We start from the raw sequence: 25,795 nt of genomic DNA, 5'->3' as shown, positions 1-25,795 counted from the left end.
AATTCCATTTGACACTGATTTGGGGAAAAGAAAAAGTATGGTTTATGTTTCTCACTGCTAGCATTATCTTATAAGTAACAAACTACCCTACATCTGCCACAGATGTTTTAGAATATTCTTCTAATTCTTTTTAATTCCAGCCTTACGTCTGATTTGCAGGTGCCTATCCCTCTAATATTTTTTCTCTTAGGGGTAGGTAACCATTGTAGCGTCCCCTAGATATTTTGCAGTCCTATTGCCACCATCCCTGATCGCTGCCTACACTGGTTGGGACTGATGAGAGTTGGGAGTCAGGAGTCAAGCAACATCTGGAAGGTACCACAACTGGGTACCCACACTAGTTTAGCACTTTATGGTCTACCTCTACAAAATAAGCTCAAGTTCTTTTTCAAAACATACCCCAGGATTGCAATTATTTATACATTTTTACCTCTTGATTGTAGTAAAAAAGCAAGCAGTTTACAAAGAGATATTAAAATTATTAATAAAAACATCAAGTATAGGTTCAGAGGACCATATGCTGTTCTTAGGGTAAACCAGTAGCTCTGGCTGATTCCCCCCCCCCCCCCGGTTTGGTCTCTGCCTAGCGGGTCACTGTGGCGAACCTGGCCCCATCGTCAATGGCCAAATAAATGGTGAGAACTACAACTACCGGGGCAGTGTGGTGTACCAGTGCAACCCTGGCTTCCGACTCATTGGGATGTCTGTCCGGATCTGCCAGCAAGACCACCGCTGGTCTGGAAAGACTCCTGTCTGTGTGCGTAAGTATGTTGCTATCTTTACTATAGAGTTGTGTGTGGTGCAGTGCATTTCACATCAGAAAGGGGCAACAGGCAGGGTCAGCAGTGTTGGGCAACTGTCAAGGAAACCAGTGGGCCCACTAGCAGGGGCAGAAAACTGTTCAGGATTTTGTGAGGGGGGGTAGGTTTACCATTTTAGGGATGGGGAAGAAATTTGGGTTTACTTTCCAGCGTGGGGCAAACCTACCTAATTCACACTTCAAACATGAACCAAAATGCAGAAGTCTTTCGAAATGTGCACCTCTCCAAATTTCACAATTGCATTTCTCCAACCAAAAAACTACACAAGAATGCAGGTATTTGGGGAAAGAATGCATAAAGATGCATGCACTCATAGTAATATTAGGAAAAAACAGGGATATATTAAGATAAATTGCTCCCTAAAAATTGTAGCATACAAACGAAGTGTAGCAAAACAAATATGTTAGGAAAAATTCACACCAAGGCGTTCGACAAGTGGACTTAAAAAAAAATTAGCATGCTGATGCTGAAACATTGAAAACTGAATTTAAGATTGAAAAAATGAGAAACAGAAGAGAAACCACAGTTGACACATCTGTGCATCCCTACTGGTAGCAGTGGTGGCAGCAGAATAATTTCTTTCCCTTTTTATATTTATATTTTTTAAAAAAGATCGATTTTGGTTTAAACTCTGTCACTGCTCAAGTGCTGCTCAGAGTAGAGCCATAAAAAATAATGGACCTAACTAAGCCTAGTTCATTAATTCAAATGAATCTACTCTGAGTAGGACTGACATTGGATAAGTTACCGTATTTTTCGTCCCATAGGATGCTCCGTCCCATAGGACGCACCTAGGTTTTTTTGGGGGGGGAATAAAGGGGGGAAATTCCCTTTATTTCCCCCACAAAACCAGGTCAGGGAACAGTGGTATGGAGGTGCTGCGCCTCCCAGCTGTCCCCCGAGCTTCTGGGGCTGATCCATGTCTGCCCGGCGCGAGGGGCGCTCTGCTTAAGGGCGCTCTTCGCGCCAGGCGGCAGGCTGCTATCCGCAGCATGGGGAGCCCCGCGGGAACTCCTGCAGGGCTCCCGACACTGCAGGTGTCTGTCCGGCGTGAGGGGCACTCTGCTTCAGGGCGCCCTGCTCGCCAGGCGGCAGGCTGCTATCCACAGCATGGGGAGCCCCGCGGGAACTCCCACAGGGCTCCCGACACTGCGGATGTATGCCCGGCGTGAGGGGCGCTCTGCTTCAGAGCGCCTCTCGCGCTGGGCGGCAGGCTGCTATCCGCAGCGTGGGGATCCCTGCGGGAATTCCCGCAGGGCTCCCCACGCTGCAGATGTCTGCCCAGCGCAAGGGGCACTCTGCTTAAGGGCGCCCTGCGGGAACTTCCGCGGGCTCCCCGGGCTTGCTGATAGCTTCCTGAAGCCTGGAGAGCGAGAGGGGTCGGTGCGCACCGACCCCTCTCTCTCTCCAAGCTTCAGCAAAAGCCTGTATTCGCCCCATAGGATGCACACAGATTTCCCCTTCATTTTTGGAGGGGGAAAAGTGCGTCCTATAGGGCGAAAAATACGGTATGTTATGCTACTGTTTATTTACATGCTACTTTTTGGCTGAAAAATCCCCCCGAGGCGGCTCACAAAGAATAATTGCAAATAACAAACAATGCAAATGTTAAAAATTAAAAAAATGAAACTTTAACATTTCAAAAGTATTAGAAAACCAAATACATTCCATTTCTACCAAAAGGGCAAAGCACATTCCCTATTTAAAAATGTTAAGAAAGAGCAAAAGTAAATACTTAAGCATCAGTGGTGGGGCAAAGAAGGGGGAAGAACTTGCCCCTTGATGGTTCTAGGGGTCTCTCCCCTGCAGCAATCCTCTGTGCTTGAAAAAGTTTGCACATAGCACCTCGTTATGTTCTGTCCCCTGTCCAAAAGCACCCATACTTCAGCCACACAGCAAGGGTGGACTGGCTAACATCTCCGCTTTCTCACGGCAGCCATAACCTGCGGTCACCCGGGAAATCCAACGAATGGCCTGACGCAAGGCAACCAGTTCAACCTGAATGATGTGGCCAAGTTTGTCTGCAACATTGGGTACCGCCTGGAAGGGACATCCAAGTCCCAATGCCTGGCAAACGGCCAGTGGAGTAATGCCCTTCCCATCTGCCGCAGTAAGTCAACCTTCTCTTCTTCTTTTCGTATAATGCCTTTGTGTCTGCATTTGTTAAACACATGTAAATCGATGTCAGGGCAAAAATATTTAATTTCACATATCCACTCATGAGGTCTGGACAGGTGGTGACAGACCAGGATCAAGAACTTGGGGCAGTAGTGGACTCAGCTGTGAAAAAGGAACTGAAAATAAAACTGCCAATATATCAAAATGCCATTTTACAGATCTGTGGTGCGACTGCATTTGGAGTACTGTGTACAGTGCTGTTTACCTCACCTCCAAAAGGCTATTCTAGATTTGGAAAAGATTCAGGAAAAGGACAACCAGTATAATTCATGAGAAGGAATAAAAAGCAGATCAGGGTGGTGATAGGGGACACTTCAACCAAGTATCTCAGGGGCCTGGAGTCTTGTCTTCCCCAGACTACGCAAAGCAGAAGGGGGACAGGGAGGCCAAAAGAATGCAGGAGCAAAGGAGGAGAATAAGGTCTCACGCCTGAAGCTGGGAAGCATCAATGTATTTCATAAAGAATATGCAGTGCATTTTTCTCACAGGAGCACAAAAATTAGTGAAAAAATGGATATTTAAAAATGGATATTAAAACCAACTGAAAGTGCCAAAGCAAATACTGAATAGCTGACTTTTGACAGAATATATAAATGATGCAGTAGGTAACTATGGTGAAAATTGCTTTACCCTTCCAGGTTGTGAAATGTACATATTATCACTTACATGGTGTTGCATGAATGTTGATCAGTAAATAGCTTGAGTTGTTCGTGACATTTTAAATAATTTATACTTTCTATTTAAAAGGCTGATATTTATGGTGTGCCCATCCCTTCCTTCCTTCCTTCCATCCTCCCTCTGGACCAACTTCTTGAAGAGGTGCACAGCCCCCAACCCCCAACCCTGGTGATTTTCAGGAAAGGCTGAGAGTTGTTCTTTTTTAGTTGGGGGGGTGAGTTTTGCAGATGGTTAAGAGATCGGGAGGGATGCTTTTGCATTTTAATACGTTGCTGACCAGTGTTTAATCTACTGATTATATCATTTTTCTATTGAAATTTGAATTGTTTTGGCAGCTTGATTTGTAAGCCACCTTGAGGGTATTTGGATAAAAGGATGTGTAAAAAAAGAAAATGATTGCAGGAGGAATGAGTGCACATTTTCAAAGGTCATGTCAGCCAGGCACAAGTGGAGATATTTCCTATCTCAAGGCCCCTCAATGTTGTTCCTGTTATTCAGCCCTCCAGGGCTATTCTATCAGCTTGTAGCATTATATATTTTATTAAAGTTCACTTCTCGAATTCCCACCCTTTTGCCTTTCCCCCATCTTGGGCACACACCCCCTTCCCTTCCTTTGTCTCCTTCCTTCCATATCCTTGTCAAATATTTCCCCACACACACATCTTGACAAGGTCTTTTCTCTTGATTGGGGGTGAGGTTGGACCCCAATCCTGGAACAATCCCACTGGCAATGTATATTATAACCCTCCATTTCTTTTCAGGATTGGGAGCCCTCTCCCCTGTGAATGACCGTATTTACTTAATAAAAAAATCACATTATAATTAAACATTTTTCAAAAAAACAAAAAACAAACCACGACAACATTAATTTCAATGCATTGTGGAAAAGAAACCAAATTTTGGAAAAGTTTTATGTAAGAATTTAACACCCTTTTTTAGTTTTAAAAGAATATTTCCCCCTTTGTTACACCCTCTGTTTTTCGTTTTATTTATTTTTTCTGTGATTTGCTTGCAGTTGTAAACTGTACTGACCCTGGGCACCTGGAAAACAGCGTCCGACAAGTGCAACCGAGTGGGCCTCACAGATACAGCTTTGGAACAACTGTCTCATATCAGTGCAACCATGGATTTTATTTGCTGGGCACCCATGTTCTTACCTGTCAGGGGGATGGCACTTGGGATCGGCCCCTCCCAGTGTGTCATTGTAAGTTCTTCAGTTTCCTTTAGAGGCTGAGTTCCCTTATGGTGGTACATGTTCTGAAAATGTCCCCCCCCCCTTTTTTCTGAGATGGTGATCTCCCACTGCCACATACACATCATGTTACAGCTGACCAATTGAAATGTAGATGCCACCAAACAACCCAAATCTTGCTAAGGAAACTGGAGTTATTTGCTTAGTTGGGCCAAAGCCTGCAATGCACATTGGAAGGTTTTGACCAAACTTTCTCTGATGGATCTACTTGGAACACAGTGTTTAAGATTTTATCCAATTAAGATTCATGAATAATAAGAATGGTGAGCAGAGGAATATTTAGCTGTTTGATTTCAAGTAGTTAAACCTTTCTTAAAGTGAAGCCGACATCATAGAATCTATACATTAAAATGGTTTAGGGTGAGTAAAGAGATAAGTAAGGTGATGCACAGCTGAGTGGTGAAGGTTTAAGGTGGTTTGCAACAAACTCACATAAGCAATCATTTAGGATTCTCTACCCATCCCCTTTTGTTTGTTTGTGTTTGGCCCCAGCTTTGGGCAGTGTATACAACTTCTCTTGGCGGAATTCCTCTTCATTATCCCTCACTTCTGAGGGTTACTTGGCCTCCACCCGTGTCAGTCATTTTGCAGGCCCAAGGGAGGGAGAACTTCAATCTCCTCTAATATTTCCTGAAAGTTACTAGGACAAGGAATAATTAGCCACTGAAGATGATGACCAGAGATAAAATCATAAAATTGCAGCATTGGAAATGAGCCAAAGAGCCATATAGTCCAACTCCCTGGAATGCAGGAATCAATGTCTGTATGGCATTAGAGAAGTTTGTGTGTTTGATAACTTAATAGCAACAGCAACAGATGATGGAGAAAAGCCAACTAGCAGCTTACGTTTCTCTGTGTGCTTGCCTGGCAGGGGCATAGGGCTACTTTTGATGCCGAGGCTGTTGAGACTTCTCAGCCTCCTCCTCTTGCCTACTAGAGCTGAAATCAGCTGTAGTTGCACATAGTTGTAGAAGGTGAAAGCTGAAAATATCTCCAAAATTTAATATATGGAACCCACATATACATATAAACCCCTGAAAAACTGGACCAGTGGGTAGGTTTTAGGAATAGATAAATCTGTCTTTTTTCAGTCTGTATCATGTTCGCATGTTTCCCCTGTCCCATTCCATTTCTGCTCATTTTTTAAAAAAAGTATATCCATACATATTCTTAAATGTGTAATATCTACCGAAAATGCAGTTTTAGATGTGTATTTCAGTACAGATAAACTTTTGAGTGAAGCACTGCAAAATAGCAAAGTTCAAATTTGAACATTCGTCTAATAGGTCCATATCTTGTCATTTAATTCACAAAAATCCAGATCCTCAGCCATCATCCCTAGTAGAATTAGGGGGCAATGGAGACAAGAGCAGCCCTGCTTAGACAATATTTTTCTTCTTAGGACAGACACTGGTTGCACCAACAAATTAGAAAATCATTACTGCCTGAGAAAAGTTACCAACCAGGACAGCCCAACAGCTTTACATTTCATAAAGCTGAGATGGTCCAAAGTCTCACCCCTTTTGAACAAGTTTTAGGGGTTTTTTAGTTTATTTTTCCTCTCCCTTCTTCCCCTCACGTTAAGCAGTTTTTTTAAACACACGCACACACATTTTTGCACCTTTTGTTTTCCCCATGTTATCAGCATGCTACCTTGCCACTGTGTGCAAACCATGGGAAATTGATAAGTGAATCCCACATTGGTATTCTTAAGGGTGATGGGTAAATATTGGACAAATGGCGTTAAACAACTGCTCTTTGTAAAACTGAAGCAACCAGCAAGCAACATTTCTGGGGAAATGTGAAGATTCCTACACATCTGAGAAATTTCAATGAAGTGCAAGGAGTTTTGATGAAACTGGAGCAACCTCTCAGAGGTTACTGTATACCTGAGACCTGCAGAAAACACTAAAGCAGGTTATTAGACAAGTCCTGCCTCTCACCAGCAACATATATGACCTTTTGGGAAGCCTGGAATTGGTGAAGAATATCTCCACACAGTGGGGGAATTTCAGAAGATCTGAAAGTAGAACCACTCAGCAATTTTACCTAAGGCAAAATTCTGAGGTGAATCTGGAGGTTTGTGCGTGACGTTTTATATGCAGGGTGTTAAAGTGATTGATGGGATTACAATCAATCAGTAAGTAAGACTAACAATATTTATCAGGGCCTTGAGGGGTAGGGGAAGGGACTGCACAATCCCATTCTGGGATACTGCTGGGAAATGGAGTGTTGGGAGCCTTAGAAGGTCATCAGAGGCTATATCCTGTTCCGGGCGAAGTCTATTGAGAAAGCAGGAAAAATGGAGGAGGCTTTGAGGCAGGGGAATGGAGCCACAGACCGCTTCAAGAGGAGCTGGGAGAAATTCATGTTCGAGCCTGCCCTGTTCTGAGGAAGTATACAGGGAGGACTGGGAGGGCAGAACCAGTGGTGTAGCATTGTGGGGGCCACAGGGGCAGTTGCCTCAGGGGCAAAATTTCAACACCAAGTGCTGCCTCAATACTGCTGCATGCTTCCCTTGCTGGGTTCCATTGAAAATGGCTTCTCCATGCGAACCAGGATGTGACCTCTCCAGACAATACAATGACTCTTCTTTTCTTACCTCTGTGGCTGGGTGATGCGGATGCTGTTAGGCAGTTGAATGTGCATGTGTATTCTGTGCCTCCCTCCCACCCGCCCCCGCCATGCAGCCTCGGACACTGGCAGCCCACACTACACCACTGGGCAGAACAAGAGTTCAGGCACAGAAGCAGAACCATGGATAGCTTTGAACAAAGCAAAACACTTTTCAGGGTTGCTACAGGCACTGAATGGCAACAGATGAGGATGCCAGTCCAGCAAAGGTCAATAGCTACCTGGAAGGAATACACTGCAGGCATGTCATGACTTCTAAGGCTACCTGCAAACAGAGAGCCATTAGTACTTAAAGTGGCTGCACTTGATTCTTCAGATTGACTGAGGTGAAGCTAGGGATTCTTTGGCTCTGCTGTAGGTTTGGAAATGGAGTCCTCAGAGCCTTCTCTTGATTGTAGTGGTCTTGACCTACCATCATGACAAGAGCCCTAGCTTGAGCCTATTTTGAAAGTGATGCCTCTGGGAGTTTCACAACAGACTGAGGAAGCCAGCAAAACAAAAAGGTCCTTTCCCTACTGTAGCAAACGTAAGAACCAGACTCGCCTATCCTAACAGCCCAGAACATCATTTTTTTAAAAAAACCCTTAAATGCAAACAAAAACAAACACCCTAAAAAAATTAGAAAGCTGGAAATTTAGAAGGTACTTATTTATGTTTTCATACCAGCACTTTTCAGTGGCTTGTGTGTATGTGTTGATAGATTAGATTGAGAGAGAGAGAGAGAGAGAGAGAGAGAGAGAGAGAGAGAGAGGCTCTGCCCTCTGGCTTAAGGTTGCTGTCTTAGAAAAGCTGAGAGAGGAAAGGCTGTGTAGACGAGGCCTTCAGAGACCTGCTAGGGAGATTCCACTCCCATCATGATAGCTCCATTGCTATTACAGCGAATGAAGAACCCAGAAGAAGGAGGTGTTGTTGTTGTGGAAGAGAGAAATAATCACTTGGAAGGGACTCATTTTTTATATCCTGATATTCTCCCCATTTCTCAAGTGGGGAGCCTTCTCCTACTTAGGATACACCTCCAAAGAAATTGCTGGGAATTCTAGTAGGACCTGTAAGAAAATGTCACAGTGTTGGTTTTTTAAGGAACCTTTATTCTATTTTTAACAGAAAATAGCAGCAAGTAGGCAACAATAAAGAAAAGAAAAACATACAGGGAAAAGGGGGAGGAGAAAAAAACAGTAACCTGTGCCTTGTTCCAAGCTTGGGTGTTTTCTGAAAGAAAAGGTACAGAGACAGCATATGGCAGTCAGCTATAGGTATCAAACATCCCAAACTTGTAGAGGTTATTGTTGAGAGAAGGTGGTGCATGTTGTGTAAGATATGAAAGAATGTCATACCATATAAAAAGAATTTAGAGATTCTGGTCCCTGCCTAAATTTCAGATTATGAGTGATTTTCCTCCCATCTGTCCAATATGAGACCCTAAGCCATTTTCCACTGGGTTGCGAAAACAAGGTGAGCTGCTAATATCATATAAGTCGTGAATTCCTTTCATAATGTGCTAGCATTTTCATCATCAAATACATTTAATACCATCAGTTGAGAGCAACCAATAAGCCATCCCATAGAAATTGTACACATTTCAATGTGAACCCGAGCCCAAAACTGTTTTACCAGATCACAGTCCCACCACAGGGGCAAAATGGTGGGCAAGACCACCGTCAGAGTAACTTCAGCATGTGTCCTCTAATAAAGCTGGATCCAATTTTTAGTGGGTGAGTTTCCCCTATTTTGTTCTTGTCTTGACTCCAGATTGTTTTATCTACATCTGACTTTTACATAATCACATGTAAAAAAAAACCCAACAACGACCCCAACAAATTTGATTAAGGAGCAACCAATTTGTCTGACTGTTATTAAAGAGTAGCTTTAATTATTAGTGGTTGAATAGCAGAGTAGAAATCCTATAAAGGGGTAGAGACCTTTGACTTTCCAGTTCTTAAATTGTGCTTCTCTACCTGATTGAGAAAAGAGCAGATGGTATGCTATCGGAATTACCGTAGAAATAATCTATGCCAATTTAATCTGCCATTTTTTCCCAGACCTGTACTGTGCTCTCTGGAAATGGGCTTGATAAAATTATTTAGCCTTTTTGAGTGTATCAGTTGAAAAGGTAGTGCTTGAAATGAGGTATTGATAATTAATTTTCTAATCTACCCATTGCCTGTCCCATTCACCTTAAGCAGTTGTAGAATGCGATTTGCTGCTTTCTTTAGTGGTTGCCAAGTGTAGGATACCATCAATTTCCATACATAAACAAAAGGGCCATATTGTATTTTATCTGCTTGTAATTTATCAGTGGCAGGTCATGTTTCTGTCTCAGAATCTTGGCAACGAGAGTGCTAAGATTCATTTTTTTTTGTCACAAATTTATCTCTGGTAAGAGAGACCCCCCCCAAAAAAAAAACTATAATAGCCCTAGATATTACTGCATTTTTTGGTTTGGGCTTCAGTGTGCTTTCTCTGTGTCAGAATGATTGACAGGGATGTCAGGTAATTCTGTTGCCCACCAGGTTATCAGAAAATTCACATAGCCAGGCAGATCTGAACAGAGGAACACCACCTCATCCATCCATACCCCTGCAGTTTGGATTTCTCTACTCATCTATTAGGCTGGGGAATGTTTCAGGGTTCCATTGCTCAGGAATGGTTTGAGCATAGAGTAAGGCTTACTTGGAGGAAGACCCTGTCTAAGGTCATGGGGAGAGGCATTTGTAGTGGCTGGCCTCACATCTACCAGGAAGAGCAAAAAATGTACAAGTAAGGCAAAATTCCTGTTTAAAACCAGTTGGTTCCAACAGCATCAGTTAATGGCTGGCATCCACATGTTTATATAAGGCATTTCAAACGGAGTTAATATATATAATTTTTGTGGTAAGGGAGAGATTATTGCTACATTCCAGCAATTTCTAGTTTTAAAAGACCCTGCTCAGGAAGGTGAATTATGCATTTGTGAAATCTGGCACATTGTACATTGTTAATCCTTAGAAGTGCTGTCGCTGAAGCAGGTTTTTAGCTTAGATGTAATTCCTGGAGGATCAGTTATTAAATTATTTGCTACAGCCTGATTTCTTGCGTTGGCTGTCAGAGCATCGGTCTGGAAATCTTGGCACGGTCTCGCTCACAGCTCAGTGCCAGGGACTTAAAAGACAAAACCAAAATTGCTCATGTAGGCAAACACATTAGTTCAATCTTTTAATTGTTAATAAAAAGTGCATATTCCATCTGGATGTTGCCAATAACATTTTTAGAACCCATCAAAAATGGGAGAGGGGATGGGGGAGGCTTCCATGGGTAACATTCCTTTCATGTTAAGAACCCTTCAACTTGAGAACAGATTCAATGACTCTTGCAGAAGTTAGGGTGTTTGTCAATAGTCAGCCTAAAGGTAAAGGTAAAGGGACCCCTGACCATTAGGTCCAGTCGTGACTGACTCTGGGGTTGCGGCGCTCATCTTGCTCTATAGGCCGAGGAGCAGGCGCTTGTCCGCAGACAGCTTCCGGGTCATGTGGCCAGCATGACTAAGCCGCTTCTAGTGAACCAGAACAGCGCACGGAAACGCCGTTTACCTTCCCGCCGGAGCGGTATCTATTTATCTACTTGCACTTTGATGTGCTTTCAAACTGCTAGGTGGGCAGGAGCAGGGACCGAGCAACGGGAGCTCACCCCGTCACGGGGATTCGAACCGTCGACCTTCTGATCTGCAAGTCCTAGGCTCTGTGGTTTAACCCACAGCGCCACCCGCGTCCACCACCCTCTAATTGCTGGGATAATATGTTGATGCTGCATGGCTTTTTAAAAGCAGTTTTAGACTAGGCAGCACTTGGGACCTGCTTCTGTTAATTTCTTCAAGAACAGCAATCTAACTGGACAAGTGCAAATGAGTTCACACAATCATACAGAATAAGCAATCACGTATGAACATAGGGAGCTGACTTATACTGGGTCAGAATTGGTTCATCTAGCTCAGTATTGTCAGCACAGAAAGGCAGCAGCTCTCCAGGGACTCTGGCTTTCTCAACCTTACCTAGAGATACTGGGGATTGAACCTGGGACCTTCTGCCTGCAAAGCACGTAAGTTGTCACGCCGTGTTGGTGATTGGAAAGTTTGGGACCAGACCAAAAGGAAGCAGGCTTGCACCTAGCCCAGGACTGATGAGAGATAGACCCAAATCTCTTCCTTGTTGGGACATTAAAGCAGGCCTTAGGCTTCAGCTCCCTGATGATGCCCCCATTTCCATATTGCTTTCCCTAAACCAGAATGAGATGCTAGTGTTGACTGCACCATTTCAAATTATAGGACAAGGGAAGGGTGCCAAGTACCGTCCTGTACAAGTAGCTTGCCAGCCGCTGAATCCCTGTGGTTACTTTTCATATTCAGACTATTTTAAATTGTTTTTATCAAACATATAATACATGAGACCAAGGGACAGACAATAGAAGGAAATTCTAATTAGAAAAGTTCATGAATCTGCTTAACAGAGAAAGTTTAATTAATAATTATCTCAACAATAAACTAAGTAGTTGTAATCTAACACTTAAAAATACAATTTAAAATTGTTAGGATTAAAATGTTACATTTCTTTAAAAGGAGTTATTCTAATCTTTTGTTCATACATACAGAAATTCAATGTACGAACTCTAAGGGAATCATAAACTGGAGATTAAAATAAAGCTGCAACCCTAAGCACCCTTTCTTGTAGTTTAACTCCGTCAAAATCAATAGGATTTTCTTCAGAGAAAGTATGTTTAGGATGGGAGTGTTAATGTGAAATGTACCATTATTTCTCTCTTAGAAATAAAAATCTATTTCCACCCAGTGCATTTTGCCTTCCTTTGCCCACTGGATTGAACTAGATGATCCTTTGGGTCCCTTCCAATGCTACAATTCTATGCGTCTATGTTATCAGTCCATTTTAGGAAGATGTGTTGGGCAATGTTGAGGGAGGCATGAGCTGGATTTCCCATTGAAACACAAATCGAAACCCACCGGAAATGTCAGCTCAGGTTGGGCTTACCTTATGAGAAATGGTTCTATCAATTGACTACTTTTGGGTTAGGACCAAAACTGCCAACACTATTGACGAGGTGGCTTTCCAGTTTGTGCCCTTTGAATGTGCTGGAAGGCTAATGCTGTGTCTGCTCAAAACCTTCTTGTCCCCCTCCCACCTTGTTTCAGTGGTCTCCTGTGGTCATCCTGGATCCCCGCCCCATGCCCAGATCTTGGGTGACGTCTACACAGTTGGCTCTGTGGTGCGTTACAGTTGCCTGGAAAGGAGAAGCTTGATTGGCAATTCCACCCGTATGTGTCAGCTTGATGGGCGCTGGAGTGGGTCTCTCCCTCACTGCTCAGGTGGGAAGACTTGGCCGCATGGCACTGTTGATGCTAATGATGGTTTTATTTATTGCCTCCTTAATTCGCAAGGTCACCAACTGCAGTTGTTTATTTCCTTCCTGCTTTTTTATCCAAGTTGGCCTTTAGGAAAAAAAAGTAATTAGGACAGTTGTAGACAAATAGATGGATGACTTTGAAATTGGATGTTGACAGAAGAAAAAAAATCATCCATCTGCCATCTGGGGAAAAAATGAGGTGGTTGCACAGAGGTGTTGTGTGAGGCAGTTCAAAGTAGAAAGAGCAGCAAGGGGGAATGGGCAGGCCAACAGACCGTTGGAAAGTGGGCTGAGCCATTTGCTAAATGTGAGAGCAAAATAATTGCCCTTTGGCTCAGACCTGTGCTTCACCTAGCCCTGCATTCTATTTCCCACAGTGGCCTGCCAGCTCATAGAAACAACGTGTGGCCTTTGGCCTATAGCAGCTGGTACTCAGAGGTCCATCTAAACAAGGAGGGGAGCCATCAGTTCAGATGGGCCTTCTGGGGCTTGGTTTCTGGTGCCTCTGGGAAGCTTGTAAGCAGAGTACAAAGAACATGGCATTGCCACCCCAGCAGCTGGTAATCAAGTTGTAGGATGTCCTACATGTTGTAGGATGCAGTGAAGACAATTGTCATGAAAGGGGAGATGTTCATTCCAATACAGCTTTCCCCCAACCTGGTGCCCTGCAGATGTTTTGGACCACAACTTGTGTCAGCCCCAGTCAGCACAGAGAAATGGGGAGGAGAGTAAATGAAGTCATGTGATAGAATATATTGTTAGTGCAATTACACATACATACAGATTAGTTACAAGAGGGACTAGGGGGGATTATTCAGATGCTTCCCAGAAAATGAGAGTTTCCAGGAGGGACTTGTATGGGTCATGGGTTGGGAGCTCGTATTCCTCCCATGAGCCCCAGCCTTAGGCAGCAACATGCGGGGGGGGGGGGGCACAGGTTTGCCAAGTCTGATTTAGATGCAACTTGTGTAAAAAGAGAAAAAGAAATGAAGAACCTCCCTGCTTGTGGCTCACTGTGATCTTTATTCTGGCAACAGCAAGCGAAAGGCCTAGCCTCACAGCACAGCTTGGGGAGTTGTGGGCCTTCAGATCACTTTCTGATTCTGTGAGCTCCCACACCAGAGGATGCTGTTATTCCTTGTTTGCAAACAAGTCATTTTACAAAAGATTTTAAAAGTTCCCATTAGGTGCTTACATGAGACACGGATAGTGCAAAGCTGCTAGGGAGATGCTTGTATCCCAGTCACAGAGCTGTGCCTTCAGAAGATCCCTGTTCAGGCCTTGAAAGGGATGGTGGCTTTCACATGAGAAGCACAGTGTTCATGGTTTGCTGACTTTTGTGTTTGTAAAGCTAGTTGGTGGAAAGAGCCAATAACAGATGGTTGCCATGCCACAAAAGGAACAGGCACATCTCCATCTCTCAAGGCAATCCCGCAAGGTGGCCTCCTTGGCCTTCTTGCATACCTCTGTACTCTGCGAGCAAATGACTCGCTGGCTCAGTGGTATGTCTTTTTTCTTCACTGGATTCCCAATAAAGACAGCAGCTCTGAGTCAGTGAGGACAACAGGTGGCTTTGAAGCATCTTGTCATTTTCAGTTTGAGGAGACCAGAGCTGGCAAACCGAATGAAAAAATACCCAAACAGCAACAGCTGTTGCTGTGTACATCTGGCTAAGATTGTACTCATAGCTACCCAAGGGTGTTCTTACACCTGATGATTCAGCCATTGGTGTATCATTTCCATCCTTGTGTATGTACCATGTGAGCATATAAGACTATCAGAGAATTCTATCAGAAACAGAAGTGGAAGTTTCCACTATTTGTGTTTTTGTTGCTGGTCTGGAACAGAAATCAGTATTCACTCACAACCCTTTTTTTAAAGCCCACAATTGATATGTAATTAATGGCTTTTTTGCATTGTTTTATGTTTTATTTACATTGAAATGAATGTAATGATGTTAAATAATAATATAAATTAATAGTTTCAATAAATCATAACATAAATTACATTAAATAGCGGGCAACAGTATGAATTACATAGTATGTGGCAGAAACCACACTCTGGCAGAATGGAAACAATGTGGAATGGGATGAAGACAGGCTGAAATGGAAATCATCTTCTTACAACCCTACAAACTCAGAAGCAACTTTGTAAAATGCAGTTTTGGGCACAGAATTCAGCTCTCTCAGAATACCGGCTTCCACATTTGTTCGATATTATTATTGATATTGTTACTGTTCAGATTTCTAGCCCTCACAGCTGCAAAAGCAGGCTTTAAGGTTTGTGGGAAATGCCTGCTGAAGTTAAGAGGGGTGAGCCATTGATAGCCTATGTTCTACCTCTGAATACCAGTTTCTGAGAATAGCAAGTGGGACAAATGCTATAGCATCCCACTTCAGCTTTCAGACTGCTCACGAGCATCTGGTTGTTCATTGTACTAACAAGATGCTGGACTTGGTGAGCCTTGGCCTGATCCAAGAGGTCTCTGGTAGCTTTCTCCTAGGACTTTCTGCTTTCCAGCATCAGCTAGGCGTGGAAAGAGAAATGAAAGCGGGGACTACCTGAATGACAGCACTTCTGCTTTCCTCTTGCCAGGAAGCCTCGAGGGACTGTGTGGCGACCCAGGAATACCTTCCCACGGCATCCGGCATGGCGGTAACGAGTTAAGTGTGGAGAGTACCGTCTGGTTCAGCTGCGAGCCAGGCTACACCCTCCGGGGTTCACTGCAGAGAATCTGCCAAGCCAACGGTTCTTGGAGTGGGACTCAGCCAGAATGCGAAGGTCAGTGCAGCGAATGAGCCACATGGAGCACTACAAGCACAGAGGATTTGGGGGCAAGCTGCTGGTGGAGCAAATTATTTGGACAGACTACATACCCTTGTTCACCTCCAGGACATTTTTATATTAAAAGCAGTTTATAAATTATTATTATTATTATTATTATTATTATTATTATTAAAATGTTGAGGGAAGCAACTCCATTAGAGTGTGTCATCATACCCACCAAGGGCACAGCAGCAGTCTAGGGCAGTGGAGCCTCTTTTCTGTCAAAGGCCTCATGGCCCTTGGGATAAATTTTTCTGTCATTCCCTTTCTTTTCTGCCTTCTCTCCCCCACCCTTCTCTTTTTGCCCCCTTCTCTTTACCCTTCCCTCCACCATAGCCCATCACCCCAATGCCAGATAGGTTTTAGATTAGGTGAAAATAGGACCCTTTCATCTGAAACCTCATTGCTGGGTGGGGCGGGGCGGGGCAATTTGGCAGTTGTGGCATCAATTAGAAACAGATAGGTAGCCGTGTTGGTCTGCCATAGTCAAAACAAAAAAAATTCCTTCCAGTAGCACCTTAAAGACCAACCAAGTTATCTAAGTATCTGAAGTAACTAAGTATCTGAAGAAGTGTGCATGCACACGAAAGCTCATACCAAGAACTAACTTAGTTGGTCTTTAAGGTGCTACTGGAAGGAATTTTTTTTTGTATCAATTAGAAAAATAGGCCCATTCCCACAAATGCAGTTATTATGTTTAAGCCTAGTTGGTGCAGTAGGGAAAGGATTAGGGGCAGCACAGCTCTACTCCCCCAACTGCCCCCCCCCAATGTGGCCTCCAGAAAGGTCACAAAAGACCATAAGGCCACAGCCCACCGAAGAGGATGCTGGACTAAATGGGCCACTGGCCTGATTCCTCAAGCTCTTCCTATGTCCTTAAAAATGCTGCATTGATTGATTTATAACACATACACAAAATGAGTCATTTCTAGAAATCTATGAATTCTTTCCTTGGTTTGGGCAGGCAGGAGGAAATTCAGTCAAAAGAAGGCTTTTGCATTTCCCCACTGCCATCTCACACCAGACTAATTTACATTAAATGTATTATTAGAAGCCCCCTAAACATTTATATGCAGATACTTATTTTTTTTTAAAAAAAAAATCATTTTGTGTCCACTGTTGTTACATGCAGAAAAGAAGAAGTAAAATCAGGTAATCCGGTGTGATAAACCTCAGGCAACCTTTTCAGACAGATGCTGTTATAGAAATACTTTAAAATCAATCAGCAGAAGCCACAAAAGCCGGAGAGAGGCAGGGAAACAACACGCAAGAAGACCAAAGCGAGCTCATGCGTCTCCCTGGCTGATGAGAAAGCCGAGCTCTTTGCAAATGAGTTGGAAATTTATTCTGAATTGATGTAGCCAATGACGCTGTGTCCCATTTATTAATATACTGGGGTCTGAAGGGTTTGATTCCTCCCCGTGCTATCAAAAATGTTCTTTTAAAAAAAATTACTTGAGCTAGGGAGGAGTTATGTACATTAATCCCAGGATAAATAACTTGTCAAGTTTAAAAGCAAGCAGGAATACAGATCCCAGGCAAGACTTTTTAATCACAGCTTTATGAATAATAGGAATATTATGCCCCTAATGCGGATCCTTTAATGTTAGGCGCTTACCGATCAGGGGACAGAAAGTAATTCATAGTGATGTGTAGTTCATGGGCTCTTCTGATTTGTATTCAGGACAAAGAGAGCAGAAGGAGAAGGTATTCGAAGGGCTGACGTCCAAATGTGAATCACAGAAGAATGTTGTTAGCAGGCAACCCGAAAGAAAACCTCCTAGACCAGCTCTCTGCCTTTACTTTCCTGGGTCTGACCTGCTTTAAGCAACTCAGAGCTCCACAATGGCCATGACCTCCCTCTCTTCAGCACCTCTTTCTTTATGAGCTGGAAACGGGGGTGGGGAAAGGGGAGAGAAGGCAGAGAGGTTGGCATGGTACAAATGCACTGGCCGGAGTGGCAGATGGGCTTCCCCTGGTGCTTCCACCCCACGCCAGCCTCCCCAGTGTCTCACTCTTCCCTCTCTTCCTCCCAATAATCCACAGTGGCTCACCTGCCAGGAACCTAGTTTCTGCGTCAAGTACTGGCTGCCCTCAGATCCAGTGGAGGGCTATGGCCTGTCCGCAGCGTTGAAGTCAGATTCAACTGTTAGTAAGAAAAAAAGAAACCCAACATTTTAGCATGAATTACAGTGGTACCTCGGGTTACAGACACTTCAGGTTACAGACTCTGCTAACCCAGAAATAGTGCCTCGGGTTAAGAACTTTGCTTCAGGATGAGAACAGAAATCGTGCAGTGGCACAGTAGCAGCAGGAGGCCCCATTAGCTAAAGTGGTACCTCAGGTTAAGAACAGTTTCAGTTTAAGAACGGACCTCCAGAATGAATTAAGTTCTTAACCTGAGGTACCACTGTACATGCTGTCCTCATTTTGCATGGGAGTTACATTCGAGAGCCATGTGCACATTAGCAGAGCACACCTAAGCCTGCTCTGCCCTGTTCTGCCCCGCCCCCGCCCCCCGTTCAACCCCTTTTTCATGACATCTTTATGACATTTTGGGGGTACTTCTGGGTTTGGTGCTGTGTGTGTGTGTGATCACACATCATTTGGACACACCTAAATTGCCCGTTGCCCATGCTCCTAACTCACACAGTTTTGTATGCTATTCAGCTTAATAGACACATTTTGGCAAAGCAATTTTGTGTAGCAAAATACATTAGTGCGTGTTATTTTCATTAATACAGTGTATTTCAATGCACATTTCACCCTGTTTATAAACAGTTGTATACACATTACTTGGCTTGGGAACAACATTGCAAAATTCAGAGTAGTGTGAATTTGAAGGATGATCATGTTCTGGTTTGCGTTGTGCTTCATGGAACTCGGGTTAGGTAGGTTCGCCTTCATCTGCAGACCAAACTGGGTTTCTTGTCCATCCATGCTTCTGCATAGACATGGTTAGGATTCCATTGTAAACCCCCAGACTTGTGGCAGTCTGGCATCAAGCCCTATGACCTTTAAAGCCCTGAACGGCCTCAGCCCAGTATACCTGAAGTAGCATCTCCACCCCCAACATTCTGCCTGGACACTGAGGTCCAGTGCTGAGGGCCTTCTGACAGTTCCCTCACTGCAAGAAGCGAGGTTACAGGGAACCCGGCAGAGGGCCTTTTTGGCAGTGGCGCCCGCCCTGTGGAATGCCCTCCCCAACGGATGTCAAAGAAATAAACAACTATTGGACTTTTAGAAGGCATCTGAAGGCATCCTTTTTTAGGGAAGTTTTTAATATTTGATGAATCATTGTATTTTAATATTATTTTGAGAGCTGCCCAGAGTGGGTGGTGTATAAAGCAGTTGGTGGGGAGATGCAGCTTCCCCAAAACCAACATCTCCTGCTGCCCCAAACCCTCTGCCTCCAAGTCATAGTGAAATGGCAGGGATGGAGAAGGGGCCGTAGCTCAGTGGTATGCAGAAGGTCCCAGGTTCAATCCTGAATGGCATCTCCAGGTAGAACTGGGAGAGCTACTGCCAGACTTGGTAGACCACGTTGAGCAAGATGCACCAATAGCCTCACTGAGCATAAGACAGCTTCCTACATAGGAATAGGCTTCCTTCTGGTCTAGTTCATCTGCAGTGAAAAGAACAGCACTTACTCTCTTGTGGGATTATTAATTTGAAGTCTTTTTTCTATAATTATAAAAATTCACAGGGAAAAAGGGATTTCTTTTTTTTAAGGGAGGGGGGAATCCCAATCAGTATTTCAAAGGCCACAAATGGTTTGAAATGAAGCGAGTTAATTAATCGCTCTGCGTTAGAAGTCTGCTGTATTATCTTCTCTGCTTTATGCGACAGAGGCTGCCTTGTATCCCAGACCCATTTTCCGTGCGCAAGTGTCAGGCTTCATTTAACTTTAATTTCCAGCAATTTTTAAACATGGAAATGGGCATTTTTCTTTTTCAAACAAAAAACGAGTCAGCCAGCCAAAGCTGTCCCCTGTCCTTCTCCCAGTTTCTTTCATCCGAGCATGGGACCAACTGGGCCAGTGGTGTGGAGACAAATGGACATCACGGGATCTCACAAAAATAGTTTTCAATCGCTGCTGCTGCTGTTTTCATCGTTGATTTGCACATTCATACCCCCGACTGGATTTCCAAAGCAGACTTTTGTTCAAAATCAAGCCCCTTGAATGCCACAAAAGGCTGAACACATTTTGAAATCAATGCCGCTGTGTTCTCTTTCAATTGGCAAATGTCCCCCTGCTCCGTATTCCGATATGACCGTCAAAGGTACATTTACATTGCCCGAGTGTGTTGCTGTTGTTGTCGCCATCCCTCTCCCCCATGCCGGCACGTCTTCCTTTGCATTTCAAGCAAAATGTAAGTTACTGTTTAATTTTAAAAGCGTGTGAAATAGCCAGCTCCAAGCAAGGACTTTAAAGGGCACTGAAGGCTTTCAACAGCCTGTTCCAAAGCAGGCTTTCAGCAAATGCATTGTAGTGTCTTGTTAGGGGGGCAATTGCAGGCTGTTGTTTCAGCAGCAAGGAAAACATAAAGGGAAGCGTGTGGGATCAAAAATCCTGAATAAGGATCAGGTAGAAGGCCAGATTTCATGTTCCTGAGCCTTCTAGGTTGATAATCTTTAATATATATGTTTAACTGAGGAGATGAAGGTCATATTTTCCACAACTCCTGTGCAGAAGCTCATATTCTTTAAAAGTCACCTGATCTGGAGGAAGCAGCATTTGGAACCTTCAACAGCAGTTCTAAAGCCAAACTTCTCGGTACCAAAATGTGGCTGAACTGGCTATGTCACCTTCTTGCTCTATTGAAAATGATGTTGGCATGTTGAGGAAACTTAATTGGACAGTTACTATATATAAAGGAGAGAGGGAACCTGATTCCTTTGTGAAATAAAGGAAACTCTTATTGTATACAGCTATTCATTTATTTGCGTTTTCCTATACATTTTTACAGCTGTTTGGTCCTACACATCTTGTGCGCAGATGTAGGACTCATCCAGACTTCATTTTGCACCATGCTTTCCAGGCACAGGTCCAAGTGGTTTATTTTCCTGTTTTTGGACCTCAGCTCCCATCATCAATAGCTAGCAGGACCAGTGGTCAGGGATGAAGGGATTATGGGAATTGTAATGCAAAAACAACTGGAGACCCAAGTTTGGGGAACCTTGTCCTAAGTCAACTACATACACCAATCCAAATGCTTCTGGAATGTAGCTTTCATAAGTAACCTTTGACACTTCTTGTTTGACCTTTATTTACTCATTGCAGTTATATCTTGTGGAAACCCTGGGACTCCCAGCAATGCAATAGTGACATTTAATGATGGCCTGGTGTTTTCAAGCTCCATCATTTACAAGTGTCGGGATGGCTACTACTCCACAGGGGTGCTCAGCAGGCATTGTACGGTCAATGGGACCTGGACTGGAACTACCCCAGAGTGTACAGGTGAATAGCTCAAGAGCAGCTGGGATAAATCCATTAAGGCATTATATATACAGTACACTGACCAAAATTTCACCCACCTTGTCTAGTCCTCCTTCTTTTTCAACACCAGTTAGCCAGATGCCATTGGAAGAGTCCAGATCAGGCTCTCAATCTTAATGATGAACAATTGAATAGCCGCTCTGCAGTTTATTTGCATCCACCACTCCCATTTGGCCCCTTCTTTTTCTATATCAGCCCTCTCCAACCTAGTGCCTTTCAGATGCTTTGGAATACCATCAGCCCCAGGTGGCATGTACTCAAATGGGGGGTGGAGGTGGGGTGGAGTTTGAATCATAAGAGGGGGTGAAACTCTCCCCCTCTCTCTTGTTTTTTTTTGGGGGGGGGGTCACTGCAGCTCCTTTGAAGATCTAGTTGGCTGGTGGCTGCAACCTTCACACATACAGAGATACAAAGTGCCCCCGTTTTAAAGGACTTTGGGGGTAGCTGCCACTAAAATATGGCCACTTTTTTCCTGGCAACCAGAATTTCCTCCTGGAATACTCCCTGCAATTAGACTTTTTTTTTTAGTGGGGGTTGAGGGGGAGATGGCAGACACAAGCTAATCAGAACCATGAGAGAGCTTCAGTGATTTTCATGTGCTAAAAATCACACAGGCACCCAAAAATCAGTGAAATGCTTCCTCTCATTTTTGCAGTCTGTGAATAGGGCCACAAATTATTTAGGTGTGTGTGGTTTTTTAGTTTAGCCTTACCCAGCACATCATTTAGGAATTAGGCAAATGACCATTCTCTGCTTTCAGCCACCCAAATCTGCAATCTGGAGAAAATGCAGGTTTATATTTAGAACTGAAGTGAAGATTTGTTCATTATCTCTCATTATTCAGAGCTTTGCAACTTTGCTTTGGAGACATTCTGAGAATGTAACCACTTTATGTGTTTTTCTTCCCACCCAGTTATTAACTGTGGGGATCCTGGAGTGCCAGCCAATGGCATTCGGTTGGGCAATGACTTCACCTACAATAAGACTGTCATGTTTCTGTGCATGCCCGGCTACATGATGGAGACAGACAGAGCCTCTGCTTTGACCTGCACAAAGGACCGGACGTGGAATGGAACAAAACCTGTCTGCAAAGGTAAGGCCTATTTGTTCAGCATCTTCGGGATTAGTTTTTTTTTAAGATGCATTGTATGCCTGGGAATAATCTGAGATTTTCCAAAGAAATTTGGATTGCAGCGCTTGATACAGACAACCATTTGTCAAGGTTGCAATTATAATAGTTGCACACACAGTAAATAGGACAAGGAGAATATTACTATTCCTACCATGGGTTTCTGACTGGGTGTGCATGTGTGTTGAAGTCCACTTTGCCATACAACGGGTGTTCCAGATGGCCAACTTACTGTATGGCTGGTTGCATGCATGCTGTGGTCATCTTGTCCCCTTGTTAATGGGGGCCATCTGTATCCATGCAATGTTTGACAATCCCCTTTCCCAAGTGGAAAGGGCAGGCTGGCATTTATGAAGTCAATTTCCTTTGGAGGAGAGAGACCAGGTGGGTTTTTGCTCTTCTCTTTTAAACCAAAGAATGCCTATCTACGAGGGCCGCCAAATGAAGCAGTGCTGGTTTTGATGGTTAAAGCTCAAAACAGTTTGGGGCCTTTGGGGCCGTGTTATCTGAAAGATCACCTCCACTAGTATGATCCTGCCCCAGGCACTAAGTTCAACCTCACTGGGCCTGCTTGCCTCCCTTACTTTTTCCCTCATGGACAAATTTCTGGGGACTGTGTGCCAATGATGGCTGAGGCCAAAGGTAAAAGTAAACTGAGCAGTGAAAGTGATTGTTGTACAATAGACTGCATCCCAGTCATGCATTCTCTATTTAGGCAAGCAAGAAACATTACTGCAGCCCTTTACTGCAGTATTTAGAGAAGGCATGGAGCAGGAACAGTGAAGGATGTTGCTGGGCAGGGGGGGAGCCATGGTTTGGGGAGAGAGTCCCAAGGGCCTGACATAAGCCTGGATATGACCCCTAGTGTACTTTCCCACCCCTGGCATTATTCATTCTGGATGCTGAGATCTAATCTGGATCCATTCCATTGTCTGCCAAAACGCTGGGGAGTTGAACCACTGGATTCTGCTCATCCCTGATGGTTACGTGGGACTGAATCTGCCCTTTTGTTCTCTCTGCCCAGCTATCATCTGCAAACCTCCTCAGGTTGTCCCCAATGGAAAAGTTGTAGGGTCAGATTTCAGCTGGGGATCAAGCGTGAGCTACAGCTGCCTGGAAGGATATCAGCTATCCCTGCCCGCTATTCTGACCTGCGAAGGGAATGGATCATGGAGCGGAGAACTCCCGCAGTGTTTTCGTAAGCATGCAATCTCAACTGTGCTGTAGGAGAAAATTGGAAGTGGAATGGGCAGGACATATTTCACTCCAGACATTACCTGCTTTGGGCTAAGGCCAGGACCCAGAGGCCTGTGGAAGGACCACTGAAGTAACTTGAGCCCAGACTTCATGCCACTTCCCAAATGTCTCTGTCTTTCACAGGCAAAGGGGGTAAGGTTACTTGCTTTCCCAAAAGGGAATCAAGGCAGAAGAGAAATGGCAGGATGCAGGCTCTTGCAGCAGAGCAGGGGGACCTGTAAGCACTCCCTTGGTTCAAGTGGCCCAGCCTCAGCCCACCCCACTCTACTCTACTTGTGAGTCCTACTTAACACACAAACTGCTGATCCAAAGGTGTCATCAAATCCACAATTTACAACCCATCCTCTTCATTCTTGCACCAGAGGGAAATGCTGGGTGGCATTTGCTGACCCCTTTTCAAACCTGCCTTTCATTTAGACAGAAAATGAGAAGCTAAGCTCTGTTTGCAGACTTGGCCCTTGATGTTGAGGAAGTGTTTGAAGGCTTGCTAGATGCTAAATCCTTCTCCAAGAGCAAACTGTGTGTGATTGAACAAGCTTTGATTGTTTCTGTGCAGAGAGAGTTTCATCGGCCCACATCGCTGCTGCATTGGGTTCTCTTAAAATAACTTGCCACTGGAAAGCTTGGCATTAAGGTGCCTTCTTCCCACCGCCCTCCCTGGACAATGGCCATCAAAAGATTGAGGGTGGAGGGAGCTCATGTTCTGCACACCTCCCCTAGCCTGTTGTAGAACAAAACAAGATTTCTTGTTTAATGTGGTGCCCCGTGGTGACTTTCCACTGTACAACTGAAGATACATTTTGAATGTAAACCAAAGCAGGGGTGAAAAATGGAAGCTTACCTTTCATTCTCCCTTAACCCTTCTACTAGGAGATGGTGGGTAGAAGGAAATTAATTAAACCATAATTGGTGACAAGGCAGAAGTGTACTGAATGATGCTCGCCTACCCCTCATGCCGGAAGCTGATTTTTCTTTAAAATTGCAGCTCTACGTGGGATGTGTTTATAATCGGAGGATTCATTTGAGTTGGGAAGTGTTTACCTTACTGAACTGGTGGCCTTTGTTAAGGTAGCCTGACTGCTCTTTTACAGCCGTTTTCTGTGGTGACCCGGGAATCCCAGCTGAAGGGAGGCGTGAAGACCGGGGCTTCACGTATCGCTCCTCTGTCTCGTATTCCTGTTTGCCTCCACTGGTGCTGGTGGGATCAGCAAGGAGGTTCTGTCAATCTGATGGATCGTGGAGTGGAACACAGCCAAGCTGCATAGGTAAGAGGGCATTTTGGTGGGGCATTTCACCAATGAAAGCTATGAGCCAGTGAGTGCTGAAAGTCTATTATGGGCAACAAAATGACTTCCGGAGGCGGCGTGAAACAGCAATGGCGGTCCTCTTCGCGCTGTGAAGAGGGGCTCCGCGAAAAAGGGTCGTCCGCTACGGCAAAGCGGAGACCCACCAAGAAAAACCGCAGGCAGAGCGAGCCTGCGGCCGTGGGACTCGGCGGGCGCCTGGAGCCCCCCCAGAAGCGGAGAAGGAGCCTCGTAAGAGGCTCCGGAACGTGAAAGGGGGAGCGGCGCTGTGAGTTCATCGCTCTTTTCATGGATGCAAAGCCGCGCTGCTGCTGCTGCTGAGCGCCGACCTTTCTTCTTGAAAACATCGAATTCGGAGCAACATACCCGTGAGTAAAGGGTTTAAATCTTTAACCAAATTGGAGAAATTCGGCTGAAAACGGGAGGCGAGTAACAGGAAGTCCGCCTCCCGACTCTGCTAATTAGACCAAAGCAAGGGCTCTGAAGCGAGCTGAAGTGTTTAAAAGGGACTGTAAAAGTGGAGGAAAGAGTGCATTGATAGACTGTGTACCTGTGAGGAGAAAAGGGAAAGAATTGTGAAATTTATGGACTTTTGCCTTTTGGAACTGTCCCCCTATTTTTGAGCTAAACGGAACTAAAAGGGGTAACCCCGTCATCGGGCTGCCAGTGTATAGAAGAGAACTGTCAAACTGCTGTCAAACTGACGACATTGTAGCAGAGACTTAAACTGTTGCATGGACTGAGATATTAACGTTTAACATTGTTGCTGAGACCTCCTTCGACACCTTGTGGCTGGAGTTTAAGAAACTGGAAGCTTTGGTAACCTTC

At 44.4% G+C, this 25,795-nt stretch overlaps 1 protein-coding gene across 9 annotated transcripts in view; it reads left to right on the top strand.

The window, feature by feature from the left end:
* The window catches only part of CSMD2 (CUB and Sushi multiple domains 2), a 474,291-nt gene that overhangs the window by 427,961 nt on the left and 20,535 nt on the right, over positions 1-25,795 (top strand). For all 9 annotated transcript variants that reach the window (XM_083751582.1, XM_083751583.1, XM_083751584.1 and 6 more), the window contains 9 exons: positions 588-761; positions 2,758-2,931; positions 4,693-4,881; positions 12,740-12,913; positions 15,547-15,732; positions 21,062-21,238; positions 22,191-22,370; positions 23,431-23,604; positions 24,755-24,928. In XM_083751582.1, coding sequence (XP_083607708.1) covers positions 588-761; positions 2,758-2,931; positions 4,693-4,881; positions 12,740-12,913; positions 15,547-15,732; positions 21,062-21,238; positions 22,191-22,370; positions 23,431-23,604; positions 24,755-24,928 — 1,602 coding nt within the window. The remainder of the gene's footprint in view (positions 1-587; positions 762-2,757; positions 2,932-4,692; positions 4,882-12,739; positions 12,914-15,546; positions 15,733-21,061; positions 21,239-22,190; positions 22,371-23,430; positions 23,605-24,754; positions 24,929-25,795) is intronic.

This window comes from Podarcis gaigeae (genome assembly GCF_964106915.1).
Source record: "Podarcis gaigeae genome assembly, chromosome: 8".
NCBI lineage: Eukaryota > Metazoa > Chordata > Lepidosauria > Squamata > Lacertidae > Podarcis > Podarcis gaigeae.
The sequence above is the reverse complement of the archived record's forward strand: the minus strand, read 5'-3'. Positions and strand labels throughout refer to the sequence as shown.